The sequence below is a fragment of the Apiotrichum porosum genome (genome assembly GCF_003942205.1).
Source record: "Apiotrichum porosum strain DSM 27194 chromosome Unknown scaffold_10, whole genome shotgun sequence".
Lineage (NCBI taxonomy): Eukaryota > Fungi > Basidiomycota > Tremellomycetes > Trichosporonales > Trichosporonaceae > Apiotrichum > Apiotrichum porosum.
Window position 1 is genome coordinate 700968 of NW_021167117.1, and position 12386 is coordinate 713353.

The following is a 12386-nucleotide window of genomic DNA, read 5'->3' on the forward strand; positions in this document are numbered from 1 at the left end:
TGGGCTTCCAGATGGAGCAGCGGGTCTCAACCGTATGTATACATACATACAACATAAAGAATGCAAGTCATGTGCATGTGCATACACGGTGCCCCTGAGCTGGGTCTAAACTTACTGTGAGGTTCGCGATGGCTGTTAGATACCGTTCATCAGTCCTGGGCTTGACAGCGAAGTACCTGACGTATCTCCTGCCTCCGGGTTTCATACCGATCAGTCGGGGATATGCCATATACCAGGCCATGACTTACTGGAACATGCCCCCGCCGTGCCAACCGGCTGCCTGCTGCAGTTCGCGGAAAGTCAGTCACGTTGAGGGCGAAACTTGTTCGTGGCGTCAGACCAGTCGTGGCGGATGGTGCTGAGCGTTGTTCGTTGCACTCGGCGTCTCGGGAAGCGATGCCATTCCTCGTTTTTGAGACCGGGCTTAGACAGAGATTCGACGACGCCTACTCTGTACAGGATCTGCATGCCTCAAAAAGCGGAAGCCATCACGAAATGGACTTGACTGTAGGTGGAGAGCTGGATGTTCTCGATGCGAATGGGAACCTCTTGGGGGACTGGTCCGAGGTCGAAAACGAGGCAAGCATCGGCAGATTAGCTGCTACCGGAGGTGGTCAAGCAGCGTTGCTGAACTTCCTCCATCGTCTGAGACGAGTACAGTCCAACCGCCGCTATTCCACACGCGACCCAGCAACAATGAGAACATTCAAGTCCGCCCCTGTTCGAGGCAGCTAACCGTAACCGTCACTGGGCAACCGCCACATAAGAGGCGACGGAACCAAAACTCGCCGCAAACTGACGAGTTGCTGCTCCGCACCTTCTGCCACCGTCCGACGCAAGTGCGCCCCGAAAGGCCATCAGTCGGAAACCTAACAGAGAAAAGCAGCTGTGCGAAAAAAAAAAGCAAGTCCTGTCGGAGAAAAGGTGTTCTGCGATCTGATCCCATACGACTACGGACATAAAAGTTGCACCGAAGCCATGTCTTAGAGCTTGTCCTGTGGAAAGTGTCAGTAAACGTACAGAAAACACGAGCAACGTCAGAATTCACGTAGAAGTGCTCGTACTGAGGGACGTCAGGCTTGAGGCCCTTGCGAGTACGGATCTTCATGGCGAGCTCCTGGACCTTTCCGGGCTCGGTGGGGTCACCGCCGAGGAGCGACCCTGTGAAGATGTCAGTGAAAGAAACAAGCGGAAGTGTGGCGGTGGAAAATTTCCGAAAATTCAAAAGAAATGTTTCGAAAAATCGGAAACGGTCACAAAGTACCACACAAAGACGCAGAAGGTGCGCAGGGGAACTTACAGTGGTCGAAGACGGCCTGGGGGAAGGCCTGGCCACCGGTAGCCTGGCGAAGGGCGGCGTTGAAGCCGAACGACTCGGCGACGGGGAGGTACGCCTTCATGGTGTACATGGGGGTACCGACACGCTGCTCGGCCGAGAAGACGTGACCACGACGAACGTTGAGGACCGAGTAGACACCACCCTGGGCCGAGTCGGGGCACGCGATCTCGACGAGGAACATGGGCTCCTGGAGACCGGGCTTCGAGAGAAGCTGGGCGGCGTAGCAGACACGACGGGCAGTGGGGATGATCTGACCACCACCGCGGTGGATGGCGTCGGTGTGGAGAGTGCAGTCCAGGATGGAGTAACGGATGCCGCGCATGGGCTCCTCGGCGACGGCGCCCTCCTTGGTGGCCCACTGGAAGGCGGCGACGACGGAGTCCTTAATTTCGTTCATGTACTGAACACCCTTCGAGCCGTCGATGAAAAGGTTGGGGCCGGTGGTGTCGGGGCCGAAGCACCAGATCTTACGGGCCTCGGTGACGTCCCAGCCGTAGGTGTCGGCAAGGTAACGGGCACGGGTCTTGGGGTCGTCACGGGGAGCAACACGGCCGGCCTCAATGTCCTGGGTAAGCTCCTCAGTGAGGGGCTCGGCCTTGACGTAAAGACGGTTGTGCTTGTTCTGCGACTTCGAGAGGGCGATCATCGACGACTCGGCGGTGACGGTCTCACGGTAGCCGACGACGGGGTCGGACTTGCGGAGGGGAACACCGGCGTGGTCGTTCTCCAGGTCGTTGAGACAGATCTCAAGGTGGAGCTCACCGGCACCGGCGACAATGATGGCACCCGACTCGTCCATCCAGGTCTTGACACAGGGGTCCGACTTCGAGAGACGCTTAAGACCCTCAACGAGCTTGGGGAGGTCGGCGGCGTTCTTGCACTCGACGGCGACCTGCACGACGGGGGAGACCGAGAACTTCATGACCTTCATGTTGTGGGCAGTCTCCGAGGTGGTAAGGGTACCCGACTTGAGGAGGAACTGGTCGACACCGACGAGACCGACGATGTTACCGGCAGGGCAGTCCTCGATGGACTCGACGGTACGGCCCATCATGAGGACGGTACGCTGAACCGACTTGATGACCATGTCGTCCTTCTTGCCGGGAACGAAGTTGGGGCCCTGGATACGGATCTTGGGGCCAGCCGAGACGGTACCCGAGAAGACACGGCCGAAGGCGTAGAAGCGGCCCTTGTCCGAGGTGGGGACCATCTTCGAGATGTAGACCATGAGGGGACCCTTGGAGTCACAGTCACGGATGGCAATGGCCGACTCGTCGTCCATGGGGCCCTCGTAAAGGGTCTCGACACGGTACTTCTGGGCGGTAACGGGCGAGGGGAGGTTGATGACAATCATCTCAAGAAGGGCGTCACCGGCGGGGAGGAACTTCTTCATGACAACCTTAAGGAGCTGCTTGCCCTCAAGGTCCTTCTCGTCCTGCGAGAGCTTGATCTCGAGCTTCTCAAGGAGAGTGGGGATCTCGTCCTTCTTGAAGTTCATGATCGAGTCGAAGATGCGGAAGATGGGGTCAAGGACGAACATGTTGAAGGCACGCTCGGCACCGCCGTCGGCGGACTTGGACCACTTCTTGGTCTTGGGGTTGAAGTAGTTGTCACCCCAGAGCTTGGGCATGAGCTTCTGCTTGTCAACACCGAACTTCTTGGCGTAACGGCCGGCGAAGTTGCGGAGGGTGAAGGCCCAGCCGTGGAGACCCGAACCGAAAGCGACGGTGCCGTGGTCGGGGTAGACCTGGACGTCACCGAGGACGGGGTCGTTGTAGGTCGAGATGATGACGTTGACCGACTCGATGGTACGCTGGAACGACTGGTAGAGGTCCTCCTTCGAGACCTGGAGCTCAAGAAGGGCACGGTCGACCTTGTTGATGACAAGGACGGGCTTGACACGCTCACCGAGCGACTGACGGAGGACGGTCTCGGTCTGGACACAGACACCCTCAACACAGTCGACAACGACAAGAGCACCGTCGGTAACACGGAGAGCGGCGGTAACCTCAGACGAGAAGTCAACGTGACCGGGCGAGTCAATCAGGTTGACCAGGAACTCGTTGCCTACACCATTAGCTCAAAGTGCCACAAACATGTGTGGCGGTGGGGGGGCTTGCCAAAAATGGCAATTCACCAGCCACAGGGTTCTAATACTCACCGTCGGTCTTCTGCTTGATGTCGACGAGGTCCTCCTTGTCAATGGGGAAGTACATCGAGATGGCGGTCGACTTGATGGTGATTCCACGGTCGATCTCGTCCTGACGAGTGTCGGTGAAACGCATCTCACCGGCCTTGGAGCCGGCAATGATACCAGCCTTCGAGACGAGCGAGTCGGTAAGGGTGGACTTGCCGTGGTCGACGTGGGCAATAACCGACATGTTACGGATGTTGGTGGGGTGGTCCATGAGCTCACGGATCTCGTCGATAGTGAAGCTAGACGCAAGTCAGCACATGCTTTGAAGGAGGCTTGTTGGATCGAAAGGGACGATGGCCCCGCAGCGGTTGGACGATTGGAGGGGGGACAAAGTGCCACACCAAAATCTGACCAATGTGGAGGCTGCCTGGATCATCGATACCCAGCCGCCCCTGAGTGCAAAGAGACCGCACACATCTGCGCTGGAGGCGTAGACGTGCATGGAAACTCTGACAATAGAGGGCGGCGGCGGTTGAATGATGATTAAGCCGCAGGTGAAGACTTGAGATTCGAGACAGTCGGCCATGTGGTGATCGGTTCACATGTTGAAGAGTGATCGGCCCGCAACTACACAGATCGACGGCCATTTTGGGCACGACGACGAGTGCGGTCTCTGGACACAATCACACACAACAAGCAACCGGTCACCACGGTGGCGTGACTCCGCTGGCCGCCGATAAGGGTCTCCCCTGCTCGGGTCGAAAAGGTGGAGTCATGCCATTCAGCACAGACTGTTCTTTCTCTCACAGCGACCAGACGCTGCGGTCTTCACCTCCACTGCTGCCAGTGGCGGCTGGAAACGCTACAGGGCGGCTGCTCCCAAGCACTGGTTCCACACCCAGCTGCGTGCCATTTCGTCTTCCCATGAAGGGCCAACTTTTAGACAGACACTCACTTAACCTGCACACATTCGTCAGCGATCGGTTTTTCACGAGGATTGTTCATAGCCGCCTGTTACGCACCATCTTGGAGACTTTTTTCGAGTTTTCTAAGAAGTTAAAGGGGGTGGCGAGGCCGAGAATGTAAACTTGAGTACAGAGGTTACCCAAGTACGAGGTTTGTTGGGAGATGGATGAGCAAGACAACTAAGAGAATCTGCGGGCGGGGCAGGGGGGTGTGCCAGCCAGTGGCGGATGCCCCCACCGCCCGTCAGAGAGCGAAAAACGGCCAGCCATGTCCACGTCGGTGTTAAAAAATGTGGCAGTTGCGGCGAGGAACGTGGAACGTGGGCGCGCCATTTCCAGATTTCGGATCCGCGCGTGGGGGGGGGGGGGGCCGGCGTCATCCGTGAGCGGAAGCAAAACGGCAACGCCTGCGGTCACAACGACCACCTGGTCATCAACACAAGTCCCTCCTTCCTCCACTTTCGTGGTCCACCTGCATCCACAACACGCCGTCATGCTGGAAACAGTGACCACAGGGAGAGCAAAACGCAGCACCGCGGGAAACCGGTAGGTACTATACATAGGATGCACCTGACACTTGAAGCATGCGCGAGCTGCTCGAAAAGGCGCACCAGGAGGCAGAGGAAGACGCCCTCTTCGCAGAGGACGCCGACGATGGAGAGTTTGAAGCACCACGTATGTCAACATAAATGCAGGAGGAAAGCTGACATTCAGAGGATGTCCGCGACGTTTATCTGGACGAGTTTGCAGACACCGATGAGGAGCTAGAGGACGAGGATGCCGAGGAACGCGAGTTGCGCAAGGCGGAGCGCCAGCAGGTATGTACCGTAGCCCCACAACATGACCTCTAACGTGCATAGGGCAAGTCCAAGGCGGGGTTCAACCCGCTAGTCAAGACTGTGCGTATGGGTGCCCCCTCGACACCCATGCCGTCTGCCGACCAGCTGGCCCTGCTGGATCCATCCATAGATGTCTCCAAGATGGCCCCCTCGACGCTTATCCTCGAGATCCGCAAACAGCGTCGTGAAGCCAAGCGCTTGCAGCGGTCCGAAAACCGCCGCTCCAACCTGCGCGCATCCACCCTCAAGACCGAGGAGGAACTCATCGAAAAGGAAAAACAGGAAAAGATCGCCCTTGCCGGCTCGCGCAAGGGTCGCAGGGCGCAGCATGAGACGGGCGAAATCCGCGGCGCGCGTCCCATGACGCAAGACGAGCTCATTGCGGCTGCGTTGGAAGAAGAGGAGCGTAACAAGGAGGCTCTGACCGACTGGCTGCGCCGTGAAGAGGAGCGCCGTGAACTGCGACGCGTAGGACGTAAACGTGTCCGCGGACCTCGCTGGACTGTGATCAGTCGTACTGTTGGGCGCCTGGTCGAAGTCGTGGGCGAGGAGGCCGAAGCGGGGCCGTCCAATACTCAGACTCCGGCGGCACCTTCTGCACCCGCCACGCCAGCTCCAGTGACCCCTGCTGCACCCGAGGTCGAGGCGGGCGAGTCAAGTGTCCCGGCAGATAACAAGTCGCCAGACACGCAGGCGGGTTCGGCTCCGACAGCGATAGCTCCAGAAGCACCTAGTGACCCGGTGGCGAGTACCGCCCAGGCAGACTCCACGCCAGAGAACAACGCAAGTGGCGAATCACTTGTGGCGAACAAGCCGGATGATAATGTCGCAGCGGGTGGCGACAGCACACCGACAACCGGTGCGAACGCTGAGTCAGCCAGTGGTGAGCCTGTGGCCGAGTCGACTGCCGCTGGCGAAGCGTCTGGCGAAGCGTCTGGCGAAGCGTCTGCCCCCAATGCCGAGAAGCCTACCGACGCTGGCGACGCGCCTGTACCCGTCGAGCAAGCTCCAAAACCGTCTACAGCCGCTGGTGATGCTCCTGCTCCAGTAGGGCAGGAGGCCGCTCCCTCGTCTACACCAGGTGGCGATGGTCCGGCCGTCTCGACCACAACCCCTGGCGACAGTGTGGCGTCTGCACCCGCCACTGCACCAGCCGATGCGGCCCAAGCTGCCCTAGTGGATACCGCCAAACCGGCTGAGGATGCGTCCCAGCCCGCAGACACTACCAAGGCCCCAGCCGATACCCCCAAGCCAGCAGACGACGCGCCCAAACCCGCCTCTGACGCGGCCAACCCGCCACCGACCGACGACGACTCTGCGCCGACCGGCCCGTACATGCGCAACTATCTCATCCTCTCGCAGGTCCCCGGCGGCCTTCCCGCCGAGCTGCGCCTCATTCTAGGCGACCACGTCGACTGGTCCGACGTCAAGGTCATTCCGGCACGCAACCGGCCCATCAACCGCAAACCGCCCGTCGACCCCTTGTCCGGCACTGCGGCAAAGTACCGGCACCCGGGCTCGATGATGCCGTATACCAACATGGAGAGCTACAAGACCATTGAGGGCGTGCTGGACCAGCGGTATGTCTGGTCCGAGGCGGGTTTCTGGGCCGGCGGCGAGGCGGACGTGGCGGCCGAGGGGGCCATGGAGGTTCCCGGGTGGAGGGAAGCGTGTGCCCGGGGCTGGCTTGATGGCAAGCCGATGCCTGTGGAGGAGGAAGAGCCCGAGGTTGTTGTGCAGCCAGAGGAGGAGGAGGAGGTGCCGGAGGCGGAGGCGCAAGAAGAGGAGGAAGAGGCGGCGGAAGAAGAGGAAGAAGAAGAAGAAGAAGTGGTCGCCACGCCTGTCAAGAACAGCAAGAAACGCAAGGCCGAGAGTGCGCCAAAGTCGAAATCGAAGAAGGTCGCAAAGCCCAAGGCCGCAGCAAAGCCCAAGGCAGCGGCAAAGCCCAAAGCAGCGGCAAAGCCCAAAGCAGCGGCAAAGCCCAAGACGACGGCAAAGTCGACAAAGGCTACCGCCGGCACCAAGCGCAAGAGGTAGCCTGTTCACACCACAATTACACTGTTGTTACATGTACTATAGTCCCACACACATACAGCATGGAGGCTCCCCGGCCCAAACATATATATATCATATCATGAAGTCTCATTCCATGAGGCCCAGTCTATGCGTTGTCGGCTGGCCGGACGTGATGCAGACGACGTTGGCAGAGTACACAGGGGGATGAACGTCGGACGGCCGTGCGCGCACACCCATGGATTCCTGGTTGTTGCGAGGCGGGTGAGGAGTCGGTGGCATTGGTCGTTGTCGAGGCGGTCTTCGAACATGATGGCACCTGCTGGGTCAGAAGTCGATAAGTGCGCCAAGTGGGACCCACCTCTGCAGGCCTTCGAGTTGGCCAGCTCCACCATCTCACGCGGCATCCAGCGCTGGACTCTTGCCCAACCACCCTCGCCCAATTCGCCTCCCGACTCGCTCTCCAGGCTTATAATAAGGGCTTGCAGTTCTCCAATGTCATCTGCGAGCACAGGGAGATACAGGCGGAGAAGACGAGTGAGCTCGGTACCCTCCTTCCGGGCCAATCGGTCGAGGAGGGATGGTACTTTGACCACACCAACTTGGACATAGTCCGTCTCAACACTCTCGGTTGGAGCTAGGTGGACACCCCAGCGCTCAAGCACGTCCCGCACGCCCTCACGCTCTAGCACTTCAACCTCTTTGCGTGTGAGGACGAGCCGGACGTGGTCTTCCGGCAGCTCGCTCGTGGCCATGTTGCTCGTCGCAAACCCCTCACACAGCGTGTCCAGGATGGACTCGACCGCAGCACGTTCATCCGCCGCGTGCTGGTCAAACACGACCAATGCACTGCGTGGCTGGCCATCGGCAGCGGGATCGGCGTCCAGGACACAGGGCACAAACTTGCGGTCCACTTGGGCGAGTATCAGTGGAACCGCTAGGCTCGTTCGGGGGAAGGTAATGTCCGTTGGTGGGCCCACCATGGGCGTCGCGCCTGTCAAACTCGTCGGCTCCTCGTCACCTAGAACGGGTGCTGCGGATCGCCTCCTGGAAGGGATGACGATCACGCCGTCGTCGACCTGGTTGACAAGCTTGTTGATCCAGTCGGAGCAAGGCTGGGCAAAAGGGTCGGGCTGGGGCTTGGGTGATAGGCCCTCTGGTACAGCTGCGAGCAGGTCGTCCCACAGCCTGCTCTTACCAGTCGCGGACGGAGGCTGTTCGGACGTGGCTCGCCTCTTGTGTGCCCGTGATAATGGTGAGCCATTGTTAGCTGCAGCGCGCTTCCGGGGACTTGGACCTGGGGAAAGAGTCGCTTCGCGCCGTGGTCCAAAGCCGTTACGACGGAGAAAATCGTCTACGACAGCGACCACAAACGACTGTATTTTTGCCCCGTCCTGACGTGTCAGCTTACGTACACTTCCCTACAGCCCGTACAGCTCACCCTATAACCGAGTGTCGACTTGCGCGGTTCGTACATCGCGTCCACCTCATGTGACGGCACAGTAAGGCTCAGGACATAGACGGGGTGACGCTCGAGACGGCGAGGCGACGGGCGTTTCTTCCCCATAGCCGCATCGTCCATCAGGTCGGTGGCCTGAGGTCAGCAGGTCATTTGCAGGCGGCCAGCACCTACCATCGTGGAGAACTGGCTGTTGGCAAACCGCTTGGCAATAGCTAGCTGCAGCTCGGACGACTCGAGAGGGTAGCCATTGACGTCTAAGGTTAGGATGTGCGTTGCCGTCCGCTCACGTACGAAGATGTTGATGTCCCTGCTTGGGTCAGCTTCATCCACCGGGTGCCGCCCACCTTTGTAGCTGCTCCTTCCAGACTAATAAAGCCGTCCGCCCTGCGATCTCCCGCCGACACACGGACCTTCTGAACCTTTTCGACGCCCGCGTTGCCGTACAACATGCGAAAGACGTCCAGAGCGGTCTTGCCGCCTTGTATCGAAACCACCTTCCTCGCTCCACCCGGACGCTCCTCCCACAGTGTCCAGCGGACCTGGGGTCGCGCAAGCGCCAGGGACTCGATGACGCGCTTACACGCCGATAACGAGCTGGATGTGCTGGATGCCATGGCAGCCTGCCGGACTGGGATGGCGTTGAAGAGGTTTCGGACGGTCACAGTCGTGCCGTGCGGTCGAGAGAGATCGGTCCGTGCTGCGCCTTGGTAGAGGGTCTTGGAGTTCTGAGGGTTAGGACCCGGCATCAACAGGATAACCCACCTTGATAATCTTCGAGTTGGATGGACCACCGGCGACGCGGGTGGTGAACTCGACCAGGGACAGAGCCGCTATAGAAGCAAGAGCCTCGCCGCGAAAGCCGTACGTGTCCGCCTTGCCGCCCATCTCGTACACCTCCTTGCTAGTCACTTATTGTCAGTCGCTCCTACGAGGACGAAAGGAAGGAAGGCACTGCAGCGAGCGGGGGAAGGAAGACACCTACCGTTGCGTTCACCCACTTGATCCAGATCCTCTAGCCTTACGCCATCGCCGTCATCCTCGACTCTAACAGTCTCGTTTCCCGAAACAAGGTTGATCCAGCACTCTATACGCTGCGCGCCAGCGTCCAGGGCGTTTTGGACCAGCTCGTTGAGGACCTGTGCGATGGAAGGAACGACGAGGGAAGACCGCAGCCGGGTCGCTGTAGGACGGCGCAGACGTTGCACTGGGAGAGGTGCGGGGTTGGCAGTATCCTCGGACATCCTACTGGGTCCTGCTGTCATGGCCCTGGGGCCATAGCTGGGTTTGGCGGTGATGTTGCAAAGTGTTGTGGAATGGGTAGAACCAAACTCGGTTGGGTGGCGACCCTCCACTTTTGACCTCCACATGGATGACTTTTCTGCTACCTACAACCACACCCTTCCTCCCGTCGCCTCTGACAACCATTGTGCACCTCTTTCGCTCATTAATACCGTATGCATAGACACCGACAAGCACAGATGAATGAGCTCAAATGCGCCAGAGGCTGTGACAGTGACTCTGCGGAGCATTCGGGATGTGTAGCAGCTACGTGTATAAGGGGGTATCGGAGACGACAAAGGGTATGAGCCAAGGTCGCGGGTATACCTCTCTTGAATGGGTCTGGTGGTTGTGTATTCTGGCCCCACAAGGTGGGGCTATAGGGTATAGGTAGTTGCCGTTGAGGCAGGGGGATCTCGGCACATCCGCAGCCGAGCTCTTACACCTCCGCTTTTCTTCCTAAGATGACGCTGGGCTAGAACGAGATACGTCTAGTCGGTGTCGTCAGTCTCGCTCATGCGAGCCTTGCTGCGGCTGCGGGTGACACGCATTGGGCTCGCGGCGACACCGTCCTCGAGGGCCGCGGCACCCGACTTGCGGGACCTGCGGCGGGGGGTGGCAGCGCCGTTGGGGGCCGCCGAGGTGGTGGTGGCCGAGGGGGTGGCCGCCGACGAGATGCGGCTCGACTTGCGAGGAGGAGTCGAGGGGGCGACGGGGGCGGCAGCCTTCTCAGCGGCCTTCTTGGCCTTCTCAACCTTGTCAGCCTCCTCCTTGGCAGCGTTGGTGTAGATCATGTCGGTGAAGGGACTGCACGGTTAACATTGGCCCGTCGTACGACCCTGAACTGTGGACTCACCCCTCGTACTTGAGGGCGATGGCGTAGACAATCCAAACAACGACCGAGAGGAAGATACCGGCGGGGCTCTCAAACCTGTGCAAGTGTTAGAACATGGACATGTACGTTCCGGGGAACACAAAATACCCATGGGACCCGTGAGAGTTTCCGTCGTCGTCGCGTTTGTCACTTACCAGAGAGCAGTGCCGAGGAAGGCCATGGCGGAACCGACGTACATGGGGTCGTTGAGGACGTTGAAGGGGAAGCCGGTGACACGGGCGGACATGAGAATACCACAGTAGTCACCAAGGTAGGTGCCAGTGACGCCAAGGGCCCACATCGAGGTGACGACGAAGACCTGGCCGGCGACGAAGAGGACAACAGCGGCGAGCTTGACGAGGTCGTCGTCAAGGACCTTCCAGTGGGGCTGCTCAGCGAGGGCACGCTCATAGCTGTCGAGTGTCAGTGAAATGTCCCACAGCTTGGCTCCTTCCACCATGTTCTACTCACAGAGTGTCACGGAGGATACCCAGCGAGAAGATGGTCACGGTCAGGAAGTAGCAGGCCGCGTAGTTGGAGCCAAAGGCCTTGGTGAGCGACTTCTTGCGGTACTCTGCAGAGAGGTCGTGTCAACGGAGCGGTCATGGCGGTTTAACAATGTCGTTTACGTACCATTGCGGGCGACAATGTTCCAGTAAATGGGGTTGAAGAGGACGGCGCCGGCGGCGATCCAGAGGCTTGGCTTGGACACGTCGACAAGGTCGACAAGGGCAGTGCCGGTGGCGTACACGTAGTGCGAGTTGTCGAGGCCCGGCACGTAGGCGGCCACCTTGGGGGGGATGAGGGCGATGATAGCGTCCATTGCTTTGAGGTGCACGGAAATGGGACAGTTCGACAAGGGGGGGCCGGATGTGAGCGTGGACCTATACGTCGTCGTCGGACAGGTGTGTACAGGTGTGATCGCAGGAGTTGTATGATAAGAAAGAAAGGCGCGAGTTTGTATAGGCGCACGCGGTCGGCGGGGTTGTTGACATCGTGGGACGGCCGACGGGGCCGTCGGGGCCCGCGCATTCACCCAATCCGGCAAATCCCATATAACCACGGCGATTTGTGCAATTTCCGCACGAGGCATTGTTTGGTTCGGTACGATGCCATCACTTTCGACCACAAACAACAAACAAAACAAGCGCAACACAAACGCTAGCTCCACAGTCTCCACATCAGCTGACAGGGAATGTAGCCTTGGTGTGGGCCATGAAGCAAACCCCACAACAACTGAAACCCCCAACAGACTGGGGCAAAGGACAAATGGCAGCCTCTCCCTGCGGAATCGAGGGACAAGGAGCGATACCGTGCGCCAACCCCGCGGTCAGCTCTGTGGATCTGTGGGGAGGGACTTGCATCTGTTGATATTGTTGTACCCGCTTGGACGTCCATAGCGACTGCATCTACTCCTGTATATGATTTTTAACAAAATGGTTTATTGCGGATATACCGGGAAGCACAATGGACGCGACG

At 59.2% G+C, this 12386-nt stretch overlaps 4 protein-coding genes across 4 annotated transcripts; 1 reads left to right on the forward strand and 3 right to left on the reverse strand.

The window, feature by feature from the left end:
• Positions 1–983: 983 nt before the first annotated feature.
• Positions 984–4062, reverse strand: EFT1 (Elongation factor 2; the record flags this gene model as incomplete). The annotated part of the gene is made up of 5 exons (XM_028617186.1): positions 984–995; positions 1049–1161; positions 1301–3406; positions 3501–3775; positions 3950–4062. 5 exons carry the CDS (start codon positions 4060–4062, stop codon positions 984–986), a joined length of 2619 nt encoding a protein of 872 aa, XP_028474493.1.
• A 963-nt stretch (positions 4063–5025) lies between these two features.
• EHS24_001389 (uncharacterized protein) lies at positions 5026–7317 on the forward strand (the record flags this gene model as incomplete). Its single annotated transcript, XM_028617187.1, has 3 exons — positions 5026–5116; positions 5192–5259; positions 5302–7317. 3 exons carry the CDS (start codon positions 5026–5028, stop codon positions 7315–7317), a joined length of 2175 nt encoding a protein of 724 aa, XP_028474494.1.
• A 95-nt stretch (positions 7318–7412) lies between these two features.
• MLH3 (DNA mismatch repair protein) lies at positions 7413–10017 on the reverse strand (the record flags this gene model as incomplete). Its single annotated transcript, XM_028617188.1, has 7 exons — positions 7413–8687; positions 8735–8887; positions 8927–9009; positions 9047–9062; positions 9100–9480; positions 9518–9656; positions 9734–10017. 7 exons carry the CDS (start codon positions 10015–10017, stop codon positions 7413–7415), a joined length of 2331 nt encoding a protein of 776 aa, XP_028474495.1.
• Positions 10018–10524: 507 nt separating this feature from the next.
• OPI3 (Phosphatidyl-N-methylethanolamine N-methyltransferase) lies at positions 10525–11730 on the reverse strand (the record flags this gene model as incomplete). Its single annotated transcript, XM_028617189.1, has 5 exons — positions 10525–10840; positions 10890–10964; positions 11063–11320; positions 11379–11481; positions 11541–11730. The coding sequence occupies 5 exons, from the start codon at positions 11728–11730 to the stop codon at positions 10525–10527; spliced, it is 942 nt and encodes a 313-aa protein (XP_028474496.1).
• Between the last annotated feature and the right edge of the window lie 656 nt (positions 11731–12386).